Here is a 23,484-nt window from a genome sequence, read left to right on the forward strand (position 1 = left end):
ATAAACCCTGTCCATTCCCCAGCAGTATCTGCCTCATAGATGGCCGTAAGGACCTCCAAGTGTTGAAGGCCAGCAGGAAAAAAAAAAAAAAAAAAAGCTATGCACATGCAGACAAGGGATGAACAACCTCTTGGGAGAGGAAGCAGGGAACAACCAACCAGTCCATTTAAAATGAACCATTAGAAAGCAGTAGTATCCAGAATATTTGTTAAAATCTACAGCTAGTCATGGGAAGCAGTAATTGCAAAAAAGTACATACCCCAGCTGAAGCGCTAGTCATGGGGCATAGAAAACTGTAATCAATTTTTTAAAATAACCTAGAGACACAGCTGAAATAAACCTCAACACCAAGAACAAGAGCAAAACAATAAATGTGAAAGAAATACAGGAACAGGCCACGGGAGAAAATGTTTCTGTAAGAGTGTCCAGCTGATCTTTAAAATGTAATCACACTTCACCAGTCGATAACGTATGTACAGAAGCATTAAGAGACACTTCCCTGTAAAGCCCTGCAGTATGTACTGGTCATGTATTTGCAGGGGCCACTTAAACAAATCAATCAGTCATTACTACCTTGTGTGCATCCAGCTTAATGAAATAGTCTTTTCATCCATTATCATAGATCAGAAACAATCCCTGTGGAGTAAATGCTGTAGTATCTTAAAAGTTGTGCTGTGATAACAATTGAGATCAGGGTTATAGAGATAATTGTAGAGCTTTACATAATTTTCAGTTTAACAATAAATATCTACATGTGGCTTACCAGGACAAGTTTGCTTAGTTAACTCTTGTGTACTAATGAGCTTACATTCATTTTATGGGATTAAAGTCTGTTTAAAGTTTTTAGAAAGTTACCCAAGGTCATAACTAGTTTGGAAGGTTATCAGCTTTATTAGAGGGCTGAAGAGACTACAAAACCAGCACAAAACTGATCTTGGTACCTGTGAGCAGGTACCCCCCTGTTCCTGACCCCAGTGCTGGGTTAACAGTTGGACTTGATGATCTCAAAAGTCTTTTCCAACCTAAATGATTCTACAATTCTGTATTTTATGTATTCCCTTCAGCTAGGTATATGTTGGCAGGGAACAGCTGTTAACTACAAAAAGAAGCAGCTACAAGAACAAGGGTGGGAGGGATAGGAAATAGAAGTTATACCACACAGATAATACTAGCAAATACAGAACCAGGTTAAATAAGGGAGCTACGGAACCAAGCCTGGAGCCTGAAGTTACTCTACATGCAAAGCACGAGTGGAGCGAGGCAGTACAAAACAGCAATCCCAAACATTTGTTTTGCAAAAGAGGGCAAAGCTAGCAGCTAACTGATTCAAAGCTCAAATAAACTCACCTTGTCCAAAGCTTAGTTGCTCAAATTATTGCTGTAAACGGAAAGCATCAGCTATTCAGAACACAGATGCTATAGCCTTCTCCTGATGGTGGGTGCTTTCACAAATGGATTAATAACTGAGCAGGTTTCATTTTCACAAGATCAAAATCACCCACTTCAATATATTCACCAACTTAACCACAGAAGTACTGACCTAGAAAAGACGGACAGCTTCGATGCCCTCTGCATCCCTGCCCATAAGTGCTGACTGAGCTGATGTGTCAAACTCTGGACTCTTGAAGCAAGGAAAGCAGAAGAGGTCAAGTGCTACCTTACATACCAGCTTTTTTTGAATGCCTTCAAAAAGCTCACAGATTTACTGTGTACATAAGAGATAAGTGATGATAATTTCGCATACTTGAGTACGGCCTCTACAATACATTCTAATGCATGCCATAGTAGTAATTCCAGCCACTGCAATTAGATCATGGCTTCTGAAATTTGTTTGTTTTACCATTTATACCGTTATGAAAGCACCACTGGATGTCTTCTCTTACCTTTCCTCGCACAGGAGAGTTCTGTTGTCACCTCTTGAAATTTAAGACAGACAAATACTTAAGCATCAAATATGTTTATTAAGCAATTCAAAAAGTCAGTTTTATTAGACAATTTGAAAAGAAAAGTAGAATATATTTTAATTTCCATGTTTTAATACTTCATCATCTCAAGAACCTGGCAATCACAGAAAATAAAAATAATGTTTACAAAAGTTACAAAAGCTGCACTGCATTCTGAATTACAGAAAACATGATTAGTTGACAAGGAAGCTTTATAAACCACAGTAACAGATTTTTCAGCTGATTATGAAACAGTGATACTGCCATGTATACGCATTCACAAAATCAGCATATTATTGAAATTAAGGCACTTTGGATACATAGTATTCACTTCCATATAGGAAAACAATTTCAGAGAAACCACAGTAAATGGCTACTGGTAGATAGTGCCAGTATTCCCAGTACTGGCCATCAAAGCACCAGGTTTGTGTGAATGAGTGAAGCTCTTGATAAAAAAAAAGCACTGTTTGGGTTTTTTTTTTTACCCTACTTGCTATCAAAGAGTCATTCAAGCAAATTTACTTTTAAAGAGGTCAAGGAAGATTTCCACAATTTAAACACTGAACACAATTTTTAAAGTTAAACATTTAAAAACAAAAGTCCATGGTGAAAACTGCATGAAGTTCACATTAAGGATTAGTGCATGTAGTTGCTTCAAAAGAAGAAAAAAAAACCCAAACCCCACAACACCCAAACATTGACCTTCTCCACTCGGCATCTACCTGCCATTTCATGAGATCCCCACCAACCACAGTAATACCAAAGGAAATACAGTACAATAGAGTAATTTGTCAAGGAAGCAACCTCTCTTCAAGACCACACTTTCTAGTCCTCCTTCTCATTTCAGATTGTCATGTTTACTGCCTGTATCCCAGTCTGCCACAAGCACACTATTTACTAACATCTACAACAGATCCTACAAATACTGATACTCTAATTTAAAGAAAAATTAAATCTCAGCTGTTTTTCACACCACTGTCTTGAAAGCAAAATTTCATCAATAATTGAATAGTTTTGTAGACTTCCATCGCAGCCTTTGGTATGTAAATTCTGAGTAAAAATACTCAAGAATCTAACCATGCAAGCACATGAGTATTTTAACAGGAGTTCAATAGAATTATTAGGAATGACATTAGGCATTTATAGGATCAGGCACTTAAATTGTGTATTATTGTTGCTGTTTTACTTCACTAATTTGAATAAAAAATGCCACTGTAGATGAAAAAAAGCAACTTCAAAAACCAGAGCAGGAATTATACGTGGAAACTATGTTTAAACAACTTTGCTCATACTTAGAACAAATAATTTCCACAGTAGTACTTTATAAATCAGTAGGGTCCAACAGATTTCATCTAAAGTCAGGAAGAAGACACTGTAAAAGAACTTGTTTATGCACAGCATCTTTACAAGTGTACTCCTGCTATGTCTTCCATGAAGCATTAACATCCAGACAAAAACCCCCTGTCCTTTAACATTAATTCTTTTTTTACAAGAGTAACAACCTAGACACACTTCAATATAAAACACAGCTACTCAGCATTTCTCAGCACTGAATGATTCACCTTATGCACACCTGAAGTTTAAATTTAAAACATGTAATTAACCTACCTATATATTCCATTCCTGCTTAAGTAGTATTACATTACTTGGACAAAGAATGATTTCCATAACTAGTACTGGAGTGCTCATGTCACATTCATTAAATTGTGAACCTCTGCTCTGCACAGCAATCCACAGGACACCATTTTGCAGTACACAAGTATTGAGAGAGTTTGAAGAGCAGCATTAAGTAGTTCTGTACAACTCAGGGGGCAAAAAGCATTGCGTTGGTGAAGCTGCCACAACTTGCAGGGTGGATTCTACTACTTCCTTACACAGCATCCCTCACAACTATACAGGATGATCGCAGTCAGCTGTGAACTCACTCATGTAACTATAAAAAAACTCATATGCAATCTACTAGTCTAAAGAACTTGCCACAGCAATACACACCCTACACAGAAATGCAGCTTCATATTTCACAGAGAAGAAACCTCTTTATGTCCATTTTTCTATAAAAGAATAAACCAAGAGGTCTCTTCCTTTACCCCTTTGCAGATTACTGAAATATCTTCTAGAGTTAGGGTTGTATCAGAATGCATTTCTACAAAACTACATGCCTCCACAATTTGCAGGATTGAGCGAGTCAAAACAGTAAAGTTTCCTTTTGTAAGTATGATTATGTGAATGTTTACTAGGATAATGCTATTTGAAAATATAGTGTCTTAATATAACAATCCTTTCTCACAGACAAAAACATTAGTAGTAGAGTAAGTATGTTTTAAAAGCAATGAGAACTTGAGGAGATAGGAAATCCTACCTAGCAGAACACTCACTTCTTCGCAATTCAGGCATTTCACACTTGAGAATACAGAGTTGAAAATACTACATTGTGATTGTAAGTGTCCTGAGCATTGTTTCGTCTTTTGTGAACCTTCATAAGAGAAGTAATGTCAGCTCTAAGCGTTAATGCGGCATCAAAATATATTCTTCCTAAATCTATCCACAATTGTTAAGTTGAATAGGGACAAAGCCCTAGTATCTTTGCAGGGTGGAGAATTATTTTTTTAATTTAACACCGTTAAGTGGAAGGAAGAATTTTAACTGAAGTTATTTTATTTTTCTTTCACTAGGTAGTAAAAGAGTTAGCGTAACCTATGTTTGGTTTCACATTATCAAGAAAAACCCCGCTAAAATAATAATTACTCAAATGGAAAGCAAGTACTCATTCATCCCTAATCAAAGCAGAAAAACTGATCAAGCTGAACAATACCAAGTAGGATAATCTTTATATTGGCCTCTTTTGATTACAGTTAAAAAAACTAAGATGCATGCTGACCAATATCACATGTATCAATGATACTACTGTGATTAAAACAAAAGTTAGTGCATATATAATGAAAAAATTACTAAAACAGCTTACACTTTGTAAACTTGTATGGGGACAAATTCGCAACAGTGATTCCAGCTTTTACAGAATACATTAAGACAGTTGGCACAGGGGCCTTTTCTGTTTGGTAGAAATGCATTTTTAAAAAGCATGTTATGATCCGATAATGGAAAACTACATGCATATGCACATACATACATCTCAGCGTGCACACACACATATGTTATAATATATACACATATACACACACAGGGTATACATATGGTGATAAATGCTGTAAAATATTACCAGCATCAAGAGCGATGTCCTACCACTGTTCCCAGCTAAAGTCATCTCCTCTACCAAACACAAGAAAAAAGCCTAAAATAGTAAGGAAAATTACTGCATTGCCAGCCAGCACCAGACCACAGGCTCCCCACTTGATCTGAAATGCAAGGAAATGAAACAATCAAAGCAGTTCTTACAAGTCAGGTTCAGGCCAGTTATTTATATGCATTAGATAAACTAAAACTATACAGAAAGGTGCTAAAAGACAAACAATAAATAATTAAATTTCTGTGACTAATTATTCAATTAGCAACCACTCATATTACTAATACAACACTTCAACAGACAGGCTAATAATGCTATGTTTTAGAACAAAATAATTACCTTGCCACACAAATCAGTAAAACATACCAAGTCATAGAAATATCTGGTGAAACTAGCGCTCTCCTTTAATTGCTATGCAACAAAATAAAAGATCACCTTTCAAATAAACGTCAATAACAAGCACAGAAAACAGTACGTGGTCTTCAAGGTAAATAGCGTTCTTTAACCACCTGCCTGACTAAGTTTACTAAAATAAGTGACATTTACTTATAAAAGATACAGCTATGATTTAGAGTTCCCCCTCGTGGTTACCTCTGCTTCTGCCTACTGTCAGGTCCACAACTTAATAAATGCAGCGTCAAGGAAATTGTGCATTACAAATAAATTACAACTAAGCACACAAGTTTTAAGCAAAACTGAAAGACTGAAGGGGAGAAACAATGCAACACACAGAAACGTCACTGGGTAGTTTCGGAGACAGGACAAAAGTTTTTTGCCTTGCAAACAAACATGACAAAAATCTCACCACTTTAGAGCAGTTCAGAAAGCAAAGAGAAAAGAAGCTAGCAGAATTTCCTCTGACTTTGAGGGGACAAAGCATGAGCTTTGGAAATGCTTTGAAAACCAGAAGGGCAGCTGTGGAAGTATGGCCTTTTATCTGTTAACTGATAATGCACTCCAGTCACCAAGTTTTCAGCATCCTAGATGGAGAAAGCAGACATTCTGAAATAAAAATAAGGAAGGTGGCACAAGAAGCGGTGCAAAAGTTGATGAGAGAGAGGCACGAGATGTAGGAGGAGATAATAGATAATATCTCATAGTGGACCAAAACAAATCTGGGAAAAAAACAACAGCTAACAACTTTCCAGTCACACAAGTCCTTTTTTCAGGTCAAAAAGCAGCATTAAGATGACAAAATTTCAGCAGAGTAACTATTTTCATCAGAATCTAGAAACACTGCAATAACGAAGTTAAGGACAGGATTTACAAGCAGCAACAGCGCACTTAAAGATTAAAGACATCAGTAACTGGTGTCTTAAAATCAGCGAGCAGAACTTACCGCTTCAACCCGTGCAAGGATTATAGGAAATCCAAAGGCAGAAACAACAATTCCAGTTGTGAAGAAATATGCCAATTCTCTGCAGGCACTGCTGGCTGCATCACTGTCATCACTCACTCTTTTTGCAATGAAGTGGGGAATGGGGCAGATGAAGTAAAATATTAAGACAAACAGAGGCCAGTACACACTGGGGAGAGGCGAAAAAGGAAATACATGATCAGTTTAGATGGATGCTTCAGTAAAAAGTATCTTCTGTTTAGACGAAGTAATTGCAGTAGCTGTAATCCTACTCTATGGTTTGAGAAGTGGATTACGTGATTTAACCACAAGTTTTCACCCAAACGGGCAGCCCCACCTCGCTCTCCCTGCATACTGGTACCAGCACCCACAGGGCCTCGCACAGCGCCGGGGCAACCCTCTCAGAGGGCCCAGCAGTAATTTATTTCACATTCGCACCGTCTTTCCGATTCAACTCACATCACCGCCTCACAAAACCCACAGCCACCACACAGGGAACAGGAAGCACGGGCAGGCAGGACAGGAACCAAGAACTTTCCCAAATTAAAGGGACCCTGGAGTATGAACGAGGCGCCCGCGAAGGCACGCCCTGGCACCATCACCTCCCTGCCCGAGCGCCCATTAGCATCACCCGGACATCTAAGAGGAATGACACATCCCAGCCGGAGTCCTGGGCATTTGAAGAAACAGGGAAGCGAGGGAAGGAATTGTGCGAGAGTAAAACCCACTGTTTAGCAAGATGGCACTGCTTTTCCTGAGAAAGTATAAAGCTGTTTTCAGTCACTTTTTGAACAGAAACACAGGTCCTGGCTAAGAGGTGGTATTTAAGCACAACAAGCTGCCAGGTGTCAAGAGCCAGAAAGCAGGTGACTGCCGGGAGATTACCAGAGCCAAAGAGCTCAACTAAATGAGATTAACACCTCAATTAACAGGTACCAAGAAGGCCAAGTTTTGGAAACGAAGCCGGCCGGCTCACCCGTAGTACTCCAGGGCGCAGCCCAGCATGAGGAAGGTCAGCCCGATGGCTCCGCTGAAGGACAGGGCCACGAGAGCTGCAACGGCACAAGGCGGGGTGAGGCGGGAGCTGCCTCACCCGTTCCCGGTCACCGCTCCCCGCCCGCCCCCGCCGAGGCGCCGCCCGGGCCGTGGAAGAGCAGCGCGGCCGCACCGCACCCTCGGGGGGCGAGGGGAAGGGCGGCGGGCCGGCAGCGCTCCCTACCTTTGATACCCGCCATGTTCGGGCCGCTGAACGACGCCGAGCTGAGGTGGCGACGGGCGACTTGCGACTTCCGCCTACCGACCACTCGTCCCGCCTCGCACTACGTGAGCGGCCGCCTTAAAGGGCCGGCGCCACCGAGGCGGCGGTGGCCGGGCTACCCCGCCGCGCTCCGGAAAAGGGGGGCGGTCGCTTTAAGGCGCGGGCGGTGGCTGGCTGTGAGGAGGCGGTCGGGCTGCCCGTCGCCATGGTTACACTGCCTCCAGTCAGGCCTTGGGGCGGGCGTTTAATTCTTTGTACACACAAACATGCCTCTGTATCGTTGTGTGTGGTGTATTTGTGTGCAAATACCGGTATATACAGGTGCGCAGGAACACGCGCATATGCGTCTATACGTATTTTAAAGAGCCCCCGGCCGTCAACCGCAGCCATTTTGAGGGCAACTTCGGAAAACCCCTGTTCTCACCTCAGCAAAGGGCCCAGATGCCTGCAGGCCTCACCAGTGCCTCCCCTGGGCCTGCATCCCGCACAGAGCAGGCCACGTCGCTTTTAACACGTTGTTTTTCAAGCCTTAAGATTTTTGAGATCCCGTTTTTGACCCAAGAACAGCCTTTCTGAGGGACATTTGGCACAGCCCTTTGGGTACATCTGCCCAGGGAGGTTTTAATCAGCTGTGTCCCATCTGCCTCTAGCTTTCCTTCTCATTTCATATCTTCTCTAGTACAGGTTTATTCCCCCAGTTTCATTATTAATTTTATGTAATTTAGAGCCAAAAAGACTGCCTAATTACAACAGCAGGCTTAAGTAGCTAAATGCTTCAAGTGAAAATTCCAGGGGCTACATTTGCCGACCCACTTGGTGGTGGATCTCTGAAGCATAGTAGCCCAAGAGCAGCAGGTAATTTCCAAAATGTCTTAATTTGGGATAATCACCTGGCATGCTAACCCACGAGTTACTGCACGGCCTCAGTGACCGACCTGGAGGCAATGCCGCCAGCGGCCAAGGCGTATCGCCAGAGCAGAGGCAGGATTGTGGTGTTATGGTCTGACCACAGTGAGCAGCAGCTGCATTCAGTGTTTCTGGGCTTATTTTGAGACAGAAAATGCTGCACAGACCTTTTCTGCATGCCCTGCCCATGCTGTAAGAGCAGAACAGAGCCTTCGGCTGTCATCAACAAGCGAGAACAGCCTGGGAGTTGTTATAGATACAATATAGATAGAACTAACCTCACAGTTAGTGTGAACTAACTTTAGAATAGAATTAAAGAATAACCATTATAATGTTTGTTAACCACTGTAACAATTGTAGATATCATGTACCGCCATATGTAACTCATCTACCTTCGGTGTCCTGTTATCCTTTGTTAGACATCCGCCTATCTGCTGACCTTCTATGTTAAAACTTTAGCAGAACACTCCAGCAGGAGAGGACAGATAAGGGTAAAAGAAATAATTAAGTAAGAAAAGCAGATGGCCAGCAAGGGCATAAATTACCTCAGATTGATAAGAACACTGCAAATGTGCAAGACCATCACATAATGAGCAAAAGGTGAAAAGTACACCATGAGGAAGACCTACGGCCTTCCTCCTAGAGACCACTGCCCACGTCTCGGAGACCCCTGCCCACAATTCTTGGAAGAATTTGCGCAAGCGCGAAGGACTGATAAGCTAATTAACATGCAAAGCGAGGGTAGGTGGGATTAGATAATGAATACGTATAGATATTAGTTGAATAATCATTATTTCATTGTATAAATATGGAATAATTAGCGACCTTAAACATGCACGTTTGGTGGAAGGATCCCCCATGCATCCAGCGCTGCCAATAAAGGATACTTAGTCACTAAGAAATTCTGACTTCGTTCTTTAAATCAGAAGCTTACATCAGGGTACAGCTGCTGCTAATGTGAACTGCTTCAGACCTACAATAAATACACGAATATGCACTTGTCTAAAAAAAAAAAACCCACCATCAAAACACAAAAGTTAGGTTGTCATCTTCTGTTTCAGCTAAGTTGAAGAGTTTTGCCTCTTAAGAATGAAAAGCTGCATCTTTTCCCATTACAAATTGTCTCTAAACTAAGCCCTTACAATTTGCTTGCACTAATAGGAACCGATTTCTTCATGTAGCTTGTTTGCTTCCAAGGAAATCAAAGCTCTAGAACAAAAAAAGTATTTGTCTTGAGAGCCAGTAGTTTACAGCTACCTTTATGTGTACCACTCAGGTGCCACCAAACACTGCACTAGAGCAAGGCAGAGATGTTACTCATGCATGTAAGATGCTGTAGATGAAAGACAACTTTCATTTACCACACACAAATTGGTTGTTGCTTATCCGGCATTTACAGAAGTTAATTTGAACTGTTTAAAGCAAGAAGGTAAAGGGTTCCCCCCACCAAGCACAAAACATACCTGAATATGTTAATTTGAGCTTTTTAATGTATATACAAATGTTTTAGACCAGTCACAATTTAATTGAGTATATACTGTATTTACAAAAATTACAATAATTTAGTCAAACAGTAAACCTGAACATTGATAACCTCTGTCACTACCAGATATGACAAGAAATTTTTATTTTTTTTAGTTAACTATTTTGATATACATACATCCTAATACTTTCATGCATCCATAAAAACATTAGGGATGGAAGTAATCAAAGCTTAAATGGGGTAGGGTTTCTTTTGGTAGATAAAGTTTAACGATGGATTTGTATTTTGTGAGCATGTGAGTGTCCAGAGTTATGTGCCATGACAAACTCAATACAAAGCTAGTAATGTAGTTTTAGTCATTAAAAAAAGTATGTTATAGTAATGAGATCCTTTTTATTATATAGGCATAGGTCACAATATCTACAAATGTGAATGAGAAACAATAAACCAACAAATCACAGGAACATGATTCACATTCCAGTTATCTCTTTAAATAAGACAAGCACATACTGGATCAAAACATTAATAAATAACATCCAGTTTGTTACTATTATCTTAAGGTCTTTTATATAAAAGGAGACCTATGTGTTGGTTTCACATTTTCAGTTAATGGTAGTAAATAATGGACCAATACAACAAAAGGATGACTTTTATACAGAAAGCAATGTACTTTGACACACTGGCTTCGCAGTAAGTTTTGCCACTTGAAAGTGTTAAGTGCAACAAGTGGATTGTCTTTAAAAACCACCAGCTTTAAAGACTCGCATCAGATGACAACCTGTTCCTTAAGCAGTAAATACAAATGATCTCCTGCCCATCTTCTGAGTATACCTTCCCTTTCAAAGCTCAAATACAGATATAACATGTTGGTAAATAAACTGCTAGCTTTAGTTTTTCTACAAAAGGAGATCGCCAGAATTTGGGGTGAAGAGTGTAATTTGCTTTTTAACTAGGAAAGATGCTTCAGCTTTAGCATCAGAGATATTTTCTTCTGATATTATTGCTTTGGTCCAATACAAACTTTTAAGATAATCAATTTGCACTGTATTTACCTCAAAGACCAGACCTGGTCCACAGGCATTTACGTGACAGCTTGTACACCGTGATCTGAAAAATGAAGTTGCAAGAGGTTGCACTCTGCCAAGAGTCTTGGCCAAGTGCTGTGGAGCTAATAAAGGCATAGAGGTGATAGAGGTGGGCTGGAAAAAGTCTTCTGAATCCTCCGGAGTGGAGGAAGTGTTATCTATAGACTGGGAAGTTTCTAAAACTTTGCAGCAGAGTTTTAGTTTGTTGATATTTCTTTTGTTTGATGGTTTGAAGCTGTTGATGAGAACTTCATGGGAAATGCAGTACATGCTCATTCCTCACTTTTACAAATGTGGATTCACCCTTCCCCCCAATTCCCTGTTCCCCCAGAACTGCTGTTTAACAAACCAACAAGGTGCTGTGTAACATGAATGAATTGTTGCTTGCTTTATGGAGCAAGTGTCTTTTAATGCTGAGGAATTTCCCCTGCACATTTCACTGCTGGACTGTGAGGTGAAGTACAGTATTAACGCGTAAAGCAGCAGTCAGCTGCCACACTGATCTAACCCAGGATTCAGCTTTGTCCCTATTGAGGCATACTATACTATATGAGCAATTAAGCAGCAAATGGTGACTGTTAGAAGTGTTCCTAAACCACATCTGAGCACTTAGTTTTGATAAAGTTTGATCCAAACCTGGGAAGAAAGTACATTAAAGTTTGGGCTTCACCACCAGTTACTGCAGTCAAATGAAGTGTTGCCGTATCACCTATCAGAAAAAAAGTAGGAAATTCACCAGCTACACTGTGTCAGAGACAGAACAATTGCACCTTTTTCCCAGACTGCATTCTCTCTCACCCCACTTGAATCCAAAGAAAAAAATAAAAGTTACAAGAAACTGTAACCCCATGGCTCTTGTATGGCAAGCCAGGTGGCTAGAGTTCCTCTGAGCTCAGTATTCTTGATCCAAGTGTAAGTTGAAACCTTTCTCTTGTTCTTCATGATTAGTATTAGGCTCTTAGTTTTCTGAAACTTCTGAACTTCCAGCCAGAGTTTGGTTGATCTGTGACATTTGTGACAAGAGACTGTATAAGCACTAGCACAGGTCTGTGGTGGAGACTGAGAAAGTACCTAATACAAGGGTTTTTGTCCTTGGTTTTCAAATTCTGACCAGGCATCATTTAGCTCCATAAATATCATCTTTGCGTATTGTTCATATGGCTGCCCAGTAGCCTGGAAAAAAAAAAAAAACACAAAACAGAAAGAGGGATATCACATCTACCGAATCAAACTACAAAGCTGACATTTGAACAGATACTTTCTCAGGCAGTTACCATTCACTTTCCACAAATTATTTTTACTTACTCTTTGACAAGAATAAGCTACTGTTGAGAGCTGCTTACCTTGTTTACAGCTTAAGAATTTCTTGGCTCTTCAGCTCCTCAGAGCTGATAACCCCCCAAGTGTGATAAAGCACTGCAGTCCCACGGGCAAAAAAATTTTAACCCAGGCTTTGCAAGAGGCATTTTACCTGCATTGTGAAGGGAAAGAGCTGCCACCTCACACAGTTCTGTGATAAAAGCAGTATTCCTGCAAGCCTCTGGGCAGCTCACACCTTCTCAAGCCTTGCCCACCACCCCGAAACTCTCCAGGGCTCCATTTCCTTAACAGTAAAAGCCTCCTTATCACCACAGGGTTTCCCAGATGGTATCATTGCACTCCGGTTGGCAAGTGTAAGCAGCAAGACCGCAAGTCCGATAATCAGATAACCTGATTCTTCTGTTTTAGAAATTTGATTTTAAGACCCCTGTCTTTTCACATGCCTTTATCACACCGTCACGTCCTGTAGCACACACGAAGTTCTGGATTGTTGTTCACCACCAGCATGGCTTAAAGTCAAAGTGAGGTGACAAAATCTGAAAATCTGAATCTCTGTTGCTTGGAGCAGGATGTACCAAGCACAGTCTTGGGGCTAGGAGTAGTTAGAGTTCTCGCCTTTCAGAAACTGGCAAAAACCTTGAACTACTACTTTCTGTATAGCTGTGTGCACCAATAAATTAAGCAATCACATTCAGCTCTTTATAACTAAGACAACAGTGACAATTTCTGAACAATGTGAAACTAGGAAAAACCTTACCTTGTCAGGATGGACGACAAGCACTGCCCGCCGGTAGACCTTCTTCACTTGCTCCGGTGTGACAAGATCTGCCATACTAACAGGTTTCCACTTGGTCTCCCCTGCCCATAAGACTGTATGCATTGTGGACAGCAGGGCTCTTATATTTCTCTCCTTCCCTTCAATCCATTCCAGGACCTGGAGAAAAGAATGTGAATCTCAATTTATGCCTTACATTAGATATCCCAGTAGGAAAAAAGTTTCTTCATTTGAATAGCAGTGACTCCCAGGAGCATCTTCCACTTCTTTCCAAGCTTTAGAAAACCTTTGGAAGGTACACTTGTCAGTCTCTACTTTGTCATTTATTTTTATATCACTGCTTAAAAGTTAAGACACAACTGGAGCAACATCCCTGCTAAAAGTACCAAGTTGCTAACGTTTATAAACAGTCATTAGATGGAATAATCAAAAGACAAATGAAATGTTTAACTGTGTGGCTTTTTAGCAAGCTTAATTGCATACCTAAAGTAAGCTCGACTAGAACTCTGCTGTGGATGTGTATCTATTGTGCATGTCTAGAGCCAAGTCTTCCAAAGACTCACATTGAAGGTTGGCTTCAATGCAAATCTCTTTAAGCTCCAAGTCAGAAGCCTCAATTCTCTCCACATGCCTACTTGCCACCTGCAATCCAGCAGTCAAATAAAGCAATAGGTAGCCCACTTTCCTAGATGATGTAGTCCACCTTAGGGGTTGCCATCTGAGCCTACAGCTAGGGAAGGAGAGGAGGAAAGGGAAGTAAATGTGAAAACCAAAGTGTAAATAGATTTAGCAGTTCCAGGCTGAAGCGCACAGTGAAATAAAATGCATCGGAGCAAGGGGAATTGTATTTGGGAAGGGAGAATCAGCTGGGTGCTTCAGTGCTTCAGCAGCTCGCTGAGGGGGAAACATTGCACACATGAAGTAGTACACATCACTGGAGTTTTATAGCTTGTGAATTGGGAAAACTACTGCCCACTTGATGGCCTGGCAGCTGTCTGGCTTGGTTACAAGTGACTGACGTTCGTGTTCAACATGGTTGCTAGCACACACTTTCCAAAGGTTGAAACCTTTCCGCAAGGTTAAAAAACCAATTTACTTAAAAAAATTAAAAAAAAAATAAAAAAATCACTCATTCTGTTTGCCAGAGGTTTGCTTGGGCTTTTACTCTCAGTTCTATATCCTTCTGTAATTATGATTCACGGGTTTATATTTCAAATGTAGAGCAGGACAGACAATTTCCTTCGCTTCATCATAGATCTGTAGTTTGCCAGTTTATTTAGGAGAGATGACAGGATTCCAAAGCAGACAAGATTAATGAGACTGAGGATTAGTTCAATTAGCTGTGCCTGCTAATCAGGGCTGGAGTGACATGGAGGACCAGCAGTCCTGACAATAACGCTGAGCAAGCCACTGTTTGCCACAGCCTGGTTTAGGACAGAAACATAATCTTGGAGTTTTAAATCTGTTTCAAAGGATTTTCACATCTCCAGGGAAGGCATAAGAACTTATTATATGAACAAATAGCATGAAGTTCTCACTTTCTGCCTCAAGGCAATCTCATCATGGTGAGAACATGCCCCATTTCACCAAAACTTGGGTTTGGCAGGACTGGCAGAGATGGTCACTGCTCTTACCAGTTTATTTGTAAGAATCTAATTCAGAACAGACTTTTTACAAATTTGGCACTTTTTCCAAGTAGTATTTCTCATTCTGATGAGGCAGTGGAGATGCTTCCAGATATTCCCCAGCACCTGCAGTTTATGACTTCGTCTTTCTGGTCACATTAGCTCGTTGCTGTCTGGCGTGCAAACAGGGAGCACAGCAGTTTATGATGCTATCAAGTTTAGACACCTACTTTATGGAAAGCAAACAGGAGAGATAGCACATCGTCCTTGGGATCCAGCCATTCTGCGGAGGCTGCGCACTAATGTAAGTGCTAAACAGGAGGATAGCTTCTGGCACTAAATGATCTGAAGTTTTGCTGAACTGCCTTACATGCAGGATGGCTGGTGGCCTACTGCCCGCTCCAGCTTTCAGGGGCCGTGTTTCAAGCAGCCTCCAGCATGATGAGACCAAAAGGCACGCTGAATGATTCTAAGAGCCTAAACAAGAATATTGCTTACTTTTAGTTTTTCAGGGTCCATCTCCTTAGCCATTTCTTCTTTTCTCATCTCAGCTATTGTTTTGGGGCCCTTCTTGTCCTTGTGAGCATTAAAACCTTGACCAGATAACAGATCTTCAAAATCTGCAGACACTTTCGGTTTTGCGTCTTGAAAAACAAAAAGATTTGCAGTTGCTATCACAATACAGGTTTTATTTAACACTGCTTTTCTACCAAAGCCACCCCCTGCACTTACCGCTATAACAATCTCCCAGTGCTGAGTGTGCCAGTTCCCACAAAAGAGGTATAGGGTAATGTGACTTTTGAATTATCATTATTGAAGCGTATTTGGAATATGGGATTTCCTAAATATTAGCATGATTTAGAGTCTAGATGGGACAACCACTGTTGAACTTTATCATCAAATGACCAGCATGACTAACTCACTTGGACCCTAGCCTGTTAAGGCTTTTGAGCACTAAAGCTATGTTAGAAGGAGCCAGCCTTTTGGATGCTGAACTCTGAAAAGCTTACCGACATTAGCTGGTCCTTTTCCACGTTCGTTTTGTGCTCCCGGCATGGCTGAGAAACTCACGTTGTAATTGGGCTTGTTCTGGGGAGAGGCATGAGGCACGCTCGGCTGGCCTTTGGGTTGTGCCTGCTGCCAGCCGTAGCCAGCTCCTTGCTGCCAACTGCTGCCGCCCATGGGCTGGGGAGAGGGTTTCTGTGGCGAGGGGGGGAATCCTCCACCCATGCCTGTCGGCGTGGTCGGTTTACTGGCAAATGAAGGGCCACCTGCAGATATGGGGAAAGGAGTGACAGCTGGCATTAGCAAACAGGATACCACCTTGCCTTCCAAAAAGGGAAGCTACACAAAATCCCCTAGGCAGCTGGCTTTTATTTTCAGCTCTGCCACAAAGTTATTTTTGCAAAATCAAGCAAAGCCCTTCAACTTTCCTGTCACTGCTCTGTAAGCTGCTTAAGAGAGAGCACCTGCCTCTGAAGGTTGCACAGGACCTGGAGTAGCGGCTCACTGGGGAAACGCAGGGAAAGCTACATGTGGCTAACTGGGAACCACAGCTGCTGCGTGTTATGGTGGCAACGTCAAGTTGACATATTGAAATAGTATCTCCCAGCACTGTGCTGATGTAATAGTATACCACAGAGCTGTGGGTTTCAGCACCTTGTTACTTTAGGAGGTGCTCCTCTGGCTTAGTTTGTGGTGGGAGGTACGCAGTGTTAATGTTTTATTGTTTGAGACTAACATCCACACTCAACATTGAGCTCCAAAACATGTCATGGAAACTGGACAGAGTGCTTTTGATTTAGTCATGAACAACAAAAATACGGTTAAATATCCTGCGGTTGCCAAGTCATTTGTTTTTCAACTCCATAACTTTGCTACAGAATACATGTTTTAAAAGCACCTCGATGGCTCTGACATGGGTCTTGGCATACTTTTTATTTTGCTCCTGCAGAGCAGCCAGTGATCCAGCAGAGGGAACTGGGAAACCTAATTCCAGAACCATGCTGGTACTGACGCAAAGGAGGAAAACAAACAGCAGATAAAACCACAATGGCTTGCAAAGAGCTCAGGGCACTGACAAAGGGAAGAAAAAAGATCTATTTAACAGAGACAGAGAAGCCGACATGCTGGGTTTTAAGGAAAACTTAAATAATCTGTCAGAACTGCCTTTTTAACACTGGCAATTTAGAGTTTGCTGATTGTTTTCTGAGATAAAACAAGGAGAAAATGCTTGTCTAAGCAGTCAAGCAAGCAGTCCTTTGTAGCCAGATGCAAATGAAAATGGGTTCAGACTCTGCAAATTAGAGGCAGATTAGTGAGGTTCCACAGGTTTCCTCACAAAGGACAAAAATGAGTCAGGTCTAGATGGAAACAATTCCTCAGGGGCCCCAGCAGCTTTGAAAAGTCAAAGTCTCTTCCCAGGCACTGCTCCAGGGTCTGTAGCAACAGTTCTCCAGTCAGTTAAGCACGGAGCATCCTTAGCCAGACTGTTCAGGCTTACAGGGTAGAGGTTATGCTTTGCAACCCATACAGCCTTCTGAAGTCCAAACAAGTTGCTAGCAGCTTTTTTTTAGTGGAGGATCAGTAAAAGCACAGATTTGTGAGCACTTACAGAAAATCAGGCAGAAGGGAAAGCTAGAAAGCAGCACTGGCATGCAGGGAGGTTGAGAGGACCCACAGAGCTCCTTGTCACATACCAGGCAGTTCACGCTATTTCTCCAAAACAGAGCTGGTAATTTTTTTATTTTTAAATAAGGGATGCAAACCTGCTAAACTCGCTCCAAGAGTCCCCAGATCAGCAAATGGATCCAGTGTTTGGGGTTTAGGCTGATGAGTGGGAGTGCTGTGGAGGGATCCTGTTGGACTGGTGGCAGCTGACTTACTTCCCATTCCCAGGCCACCTTAAAGAGGGAAAAAAAATAATATATAAGATTAAAAATAACTCTGGGTTTTTTCCCCTATTTTACATAAGTGCAGCCTTTACCCAGTGCTCAGACACATGATGTTAGAAGACTGCTGTTAAAATTAAGTGTACTATTGTCAGGTTTCTAAGCAGTCTCAACTCAGCGTTGGCCCAGACTAGTCGCACACCCACTCACAATTAGGCTCAGCAAGAAGAATGTTCCCTAGATTGTCTGTGCTGACAGAATAATTGTGACAAATAGATATATTTGAAGAACTAGAAGCCTTTAGGAAGCAATTTTTGGTAGGACATACATAATCTCCCAAGATTAGAAAGATTCATGCTACTATTTAGTGGCATCCCAGGAAAGCATAGCATTTCCCAGGTCCTTCTCGTGGCTCTGCACTGGAGTGAAACACAGCTATGCACACCCTCACTGAGAGCCTGTCCCACTTCATGCCCTGGTTTCTTGAGGAAAGAAACCTAGATCTTTTTGAACAAAAAGAGTTTGGTAATCCTTAGCTAGACCTTCACCTGGATGGCTGGGAGGCCAGGACAACAGGAACAGAGTACCTGCTGCAGTTCAGATGAAACTAACTAACATCTTGATCGAAGTTTTGTTGTATTAGTCAAAGTACTAAGCAGCAGAAAGAGGGAACCTGATCTCTGCAGTCACTGGTAGCATTTCCCTTCTGCCTCTCCTCTCAGGGATCCTTAAGGATTTTCTTGTTAAATATCCTGATTTTTTATGATACATACCTGGTTTGTTGGGCCAGTCCCAACCACCGGAAACATCTGGTTGTATGGAAACTGTTGGTGTGCTAGAAGCTAAGCAGAATGATTACATATAAATATCCCAAAGTAGTACAGCACAAACAACATAATCCAGTGTCTATGAAGAGCAGGGGGCAAGGAGCAGGAGAGACAGTACTGTGTCTATCTACCATTTGCTAATAAGAAATGAACTTTTCCCCCGTGATGTGCATTACAAATTTAATGGGTTTTTTTCCTTATCTCATACCAACCCATACAGAGGCAAGTGAGGGAGGACACAGCTTTAACAGTGTTAATTTTATGATAGCTTTAGTCAGAGGCTTTATATACTTACTTATAAAAACCTTACCACCAGAATAATACATGGGGGTTTGTGTTTCCGAATACAATCTCAATCCAAGGAAATATTCTACACACAAAGGGAAAGGATGGAGAAAACAAAGCAGAGCAGCCCACACAAATGTAAGCCAGAAGGAACACTCACAGTCCTTCCTTTAATCCTGTATCAAATAAAGCCTGTACATCTATGCAGTTCGCCCTGCCAGCATTTCACTACCGCAGATACTAGCACTGTAATTTAATATCTCATCTTGCTGGGATACCATTTAAATTCCTTTCATTGGTGCACCCAGCTCCAAGTGTGACCCAACCATCTTTTTCACAGAGCTAATATCCGGTACCCAGGCAACAATGTGAGCAGTGCCAGCAGCACACTAGTTCCCTCCATAGTCACTTTGGCTTTCCAGCAAGACTGTTGCACCCAAGGGACATGTGTTAGATCATCAGACACAAACAAATTAGTACCTGACTGTGTTGCTGAGAAGGTTACAACATTAAATTGTGGCATGTGAGGAGAAGGGGGCAACTAAGGAACATCTCAAAAAAAAAAAAAAGAATAAAAAATAAAGTCCAATAAAGATTAAAAAAAAAATCCTTCTCTTCAGAGTCAAATTCAACTGTGAGTTTTGCCAGGATCACTATCAGAACTAAAGAAAGCAGATGCCTGTAACTAAAGTCACCAAAGGATGTGTGTTTTCTCTAGCAGGCTTAATATGCCATGCTCTATTTAGCCCAAGTTAATGGTAGTTTCGTTCAGAAGAGACCTCATAACCACAGACATATGCAGGCAGACATTCTCCATGGTCTCTTTTTTCATGTGTACAAATAGCTTATTAATTAAGTATAAGACTTGAGCAAAACTAGTCTCATCCTACCACACTTCAAATTATGAATACACTTTAAGTCTGGAGACTAAAAGCTCTTTCCTGTTTAGTGGGGTTTCTGTGGTTTAGAATCATTTTATGGCAAGCATCGGTTTGTTCTTAATGGCTCCATCACTATTTAAAACCAGCATTTCACATTTACTTAAATACACTAGAAAAGCCTCATTTTCTTACCCATGTGAAAGGGATCACTGTGCACAGTTGGTGAAGGACTTCTTGTTGCTTGAAGGAAAGGATCACCAGGGACAGCTGATGAACCAAGAAAGGAACCCAGGAGGTCTGGACCAGTTTGCTTAGGGCTGCTTCCAAATGGATCAAAGGCAGTGGCTGTAAAAATATATTTGAGAAAACGAAATCATTAACTTGTACAATGGATGTGCTTCAGGGAAAAGACACTGGTGTGTGGAGAAGAAAACCTAACACATGCAGGTACCAAATGGGAGACAACATGCGACTGTGGGAGAGCAACTGGAAGGTATCAGCACCCTAGCGAAATTCTAAGGGACCAAGAGAGCCAGATGATTTGGTCATGGCAACACATTTGGTGATCCCATCTGTCTTTTCCAAAGAGAGGGGCTGAATTTAGGAGCAGTCGACAGTGAGTATTTAGATACTTAGATGCTTAAGATAAAGTTTCAGCTTGCACATACTGTTAATAGGTACATGGACAGTGGGGGACAGCCTGGAGCTCGAGTTAGCATCCTGGTGCAATTCTGCTTCCTCTCAAGAGCTGAACACAGTCAAAGGTGATTTTAGGCTGTCAAAGGTAATATATGTTGAGGGTACAAGGACCGATTTTTCGGAACAGCTTTAGAAAATAACTGCTATTTTTACTACATAGCATCACTTGTTACAAAAATCCAGTTCGTTCTCAAACCCCATTTTTAATCAGTTTGTCTTTCTTTTTTGTCTACTGTCTTTCACATTAAAAAAATCCAACAAGCCCAACCTACAAAAGAAACCTCTATGAGGTCACTCAAATTCTTACCTGCCAACAAGTTTAAGGTAAAGAGCATCCTGAACAGAGATGCAATATATACTGCTGTAAGAAAGATACAATCCTGAGAAGCTATGCATTGTGTTAATGATGCTACTCGTTACTTATGTTACTCATTATTTAGGATATTTCAGAATTTACTACTCTCCACTTACCTTGTAAGTGCTTCTTGCTTTCCTGGCTTGGGACAATTTAGCTGTGTGATGCTTTTCCTTTCTCTTTCATGCACCAATCTGGCTTGCAAAGCTCAACAATATCCAGAAATATTTTTCCAATACTGTTGCTGCACCTCTGCCTTGCGAGATGCGTGTCTGCACAACCTTCCCACCCCTGCGCAAAAGCTCTCAGACTGAGCATACAACACCTGCAGCAAGACGAGCCTTCTCCATGTACAGGTGGCTCAATTTCTTCCACTGAAACTTGTATTCTTCTCCTTTCTCCTGCTTCCAGTCCCTCCAGTCCTCAGTCTCCATCTCTTCCCTCCCTTCACGAGTCTTGGTACAAGTAGATTATAACTGCTCCTGTCCCTTTCGCTTCAAAAAAACACAGCAGGCAAATCTGGTGTTTGAGTGTACTAGTAGGCAAACCTCCCCAAGCCTGCAGGTTTTTTTATTCTAGCTGAGAAAGGAGGACTCAAGAAGAGCCTTCAGAAATTGGCAGCAGGGCCATCCTGTGGTAAATGCTACCGGTGCCAGCCCCAGCATCGCCCAAGCCTGCACCTCCTTAGCAAAATGAAAAAATACCATTTCTGTACAAGAAAGCTGGCAGGTATTGCAAATGCTTTAAGTCACTAGTCGCTGAGAAAAAGTTAAGTGAGCATACTGAGCTCTTGGAATCAGGTATGTGTTGACATCATCAGCTCTTAAACTGTATCATAAAGGATGAGGCCAACCCAAAGGCAGGGAGGCTGTGCAGCTCAGTGCGGTGCACAGAGACCTGCTCTTAGGTCCAGACACTTGTTCACGTTCATCTACTCCAGAGGCTCTCAGTGAATCTGAGCAGCTTGGGTTGGGCTAGTCACCTGTTCGCTTATAAATGATTTTCACTTGCTCTCCTCTGTTCACTTCACTCTCCAAAGGACCCCTTTGCTCTAATATCTATTCAACCACTCCTTCTGCCAGCCTGATCTCAGTCTGTCTTTGAAGAAAAAAATATCTTCTCATATTGCCTATCTCATTTGCAGAAAGAGCAGAAATAGCAGAACTGTGTAGCCACATTTCATAGTCCAGAATCAGTATCATAGCTCCAAACCCCCTCAAGTTAAGAGAGAAATTAAATTCAAACTGCTATGGGTCTATCCAAAACCTCAAAGGCTTTTTTCTTTTTGTAAATGAATATGTATTGTCCTCATATGCATCATCGGACACATAATAAGAGCAAAACTGATGATGTTCAGTGGCTGTCAGTGGAAGAAGCCCACCAAACACTTGGGTGAGCTCCAGTAGAGACTTCAGGGAACAAACTAGATAATCTGGTTTTTGCTCCTGACTGTGAAGATCCACCAACTCCTGTCACAGAGTAGAGGAGCTGGCTGGCCTCTTGGGTTCTCCCGCAGCTCTTAGTTTTCATGAAAGACGTGTACCCAGGAGGAACCCAACAGCCCAGAGCAGACCACCCAGGTGGGATTCTCAAAGCACGTGCCTCAAGTCACACACTAGGCATAGCCACTATTACCTTCTCCTACCCTTGGGGATGGAGATGGGGATGCCGAAGCTGCGGAACGCCGAGGAGTTGACTGCACAGATCCCGGTCCCCCCACATGGAAGACCTCCTCAGCAGCGGGTTGTCCACTTTGACTCTGGGAACTTGGCCCACCAACCCCAAACAAATCATTCAGCAAGTCTGAGTTAGAGGGGGCAGTGGCGGGCTGCGAGGGAAAGCTCTTGCTCATAGGGCTACCATCCAGGCCCAGCAGGTCCACGTCTTCAGGTGGAGGTGGTGCTGGAGGCTCTTGCTGCTTTTTGCTGTGTTTTGGTGTCCCATGAGGCTTGTCACTGCTGGCATTACTGTGCTGACTGGAAAGGGACAAGAGTTCATCATCTGACTGTTCGCTTTCCTCATGCACCAGCGCTGCTCGATCCTCTGAGGTGGGGTGAGAGCTACTTTTGTCAGATTTCTGATCTAAATAATGATTAAAAATAAAATTAGGTAGCCGTTAGTTTTGTCATCACAAAGGTCCCATAAAAAACAGCTTACAGGCAGAAGAAGAAGCTACTGAGAATATCAGAGCAGCATTTTGCTAGATTTTAAAATACAAGTCCTTTGAGAAGATTAGTCTTTGCTGGTCTGTATTGTAAGGAGCCAGCTTTATTAATCAGGAAACAGAGACAGAGGTTAATTGAGTCTCCTCCAGGCTGAGGAGTCAGCAAGTGTTAACACCCAGAGATACAGACTGAATGAGTTTCTGGCTCAGGACCAAACATCCCGGGTGATCTCCAGCCATGCCCCAAAATCCAGGCAAAGCAAGGCTCATTGTGAAGGAGCAGCAGCATTAACCTGCCTCCCAGCTGTGCCCACAAGCATCTCTGACACCAGGTTCCTACCAGACGTGGCACTGATGCCAGAGGAAGAACACTGCATGTGGCAGTGCTG

At 42.0% G+C, this 23,484-nt stretch overlaps 2 protein-coding genes across 4 annotated transcripts in view; both read right to left on the reverse strand.

Moving 5' to 3' along the window:
- Nucleotides 1–1,941: 1,941 nt before the first annotated feature.
- LEPROT (leptin receptor overlapping transcript) lies at nucleotides 1,942–7,918 on the reverse strand. The gene is made up of 4 exons (XM_080407287.1): nucleotides 7,761–7,918; nucleotides 7,518–7,593; nucleotides 6,524–6,710; nucleotides 1,942–5,296 (listed from the first exon to the last, which is right to left on the reverse strand). The coding sequence occupies exons 1-4, from the start codon at nucleotides 7,774–7,776 to the stop codon at nucleotides 5,180–5,182; spliced, it is 396 nt and encodes a 131-aa protein (XP_080263413.1). The 5' UTR covers nucleotides 7,777–7,918; the 3' UTR covers nucleotides 1,942–5,179.
- Nucleotides 7,919–10,177: 2,259 nt separating this feature from the next.
- The window catches only part of DNAJC6 (DnaJ heat shock protein family (Hsp40) member C6), a 53,444-nt gene continuing 40,137 nt past the window's right edge, over nucleotides 10,178–23,484 (reverse strand). For all 3 annotated transcript variants that reach the window (XM_080407248.1, XM_080407249.1, XM_080407247.1), the window contains 8 exons: nucleotides 22,567–23,013; nucleotides 20,070–20,222; nucleotides 18,658–18,726; nucleotides 17,762–17,896; nucleotides 16,004–16,264; nucleotides 15,492–15,637; nucleotides 13,351–13,527; nucleotides 10,178–12,446 (listed from right to left, as the gene is read on the reverse strand). In XM_080407248.1, the coding sequence (XP_080263374.1) occupies nucleotides 12,345–12,446; nucleotides 13,351–13,527; nucleotides 15,492–15,637; nucleotides 16,004–16,264; nucleotides 17,762–17,896; nucleotides 18,658–18,726; nucleotides 20,070–20,222; nucleotides 22,567–23,013 (1,490 nt within the window). In that variant the 3' untranslated portion in view covers nucleotides 10,178–12,344. The remainder of the gene's footprint in view (nucleotides 12,447–13,350; nucleotides 13,528–15,491; nucleotides 15,638–16,003; nucleotides 16,265–17,761; nucleotides 17,897–18,657; nucleotides 18,727–20,069; nucleotides 20,223–22,566; nucleotides 23,014–23,484) is intronic.

The sequence above is a fragment of the Falco punctatus genome (assembly GCF_963210335.1).
Source record: "Falco punctatus genome assembly, chromosome: 11".
Taxonomy (NCBI): Eukaryota; Metazoa; Chordata; class Aves; order Falconiformes; family Falconidae; genus Falco; species Falco punctatus.

Coding starts and splice junctions, on each gene's coding strand:
- LEPROT (XM_080407287.1), bottom strand. Junction 6,711..7,517: donor TGCGCCCTGGAGTACTACGG/GTGAGCCGGCCG, acceptor GCCTCTCCCCAG/TGTGTACTGGCCTCTGTTTG. Junction 5,297..6,523: donor TCCTTGCACGGGTTGAAGCG/GTAAGTTCTGCT, acceptor CTTGCATTTCAG/ATCAAGTGGGGAGCCTGTGG.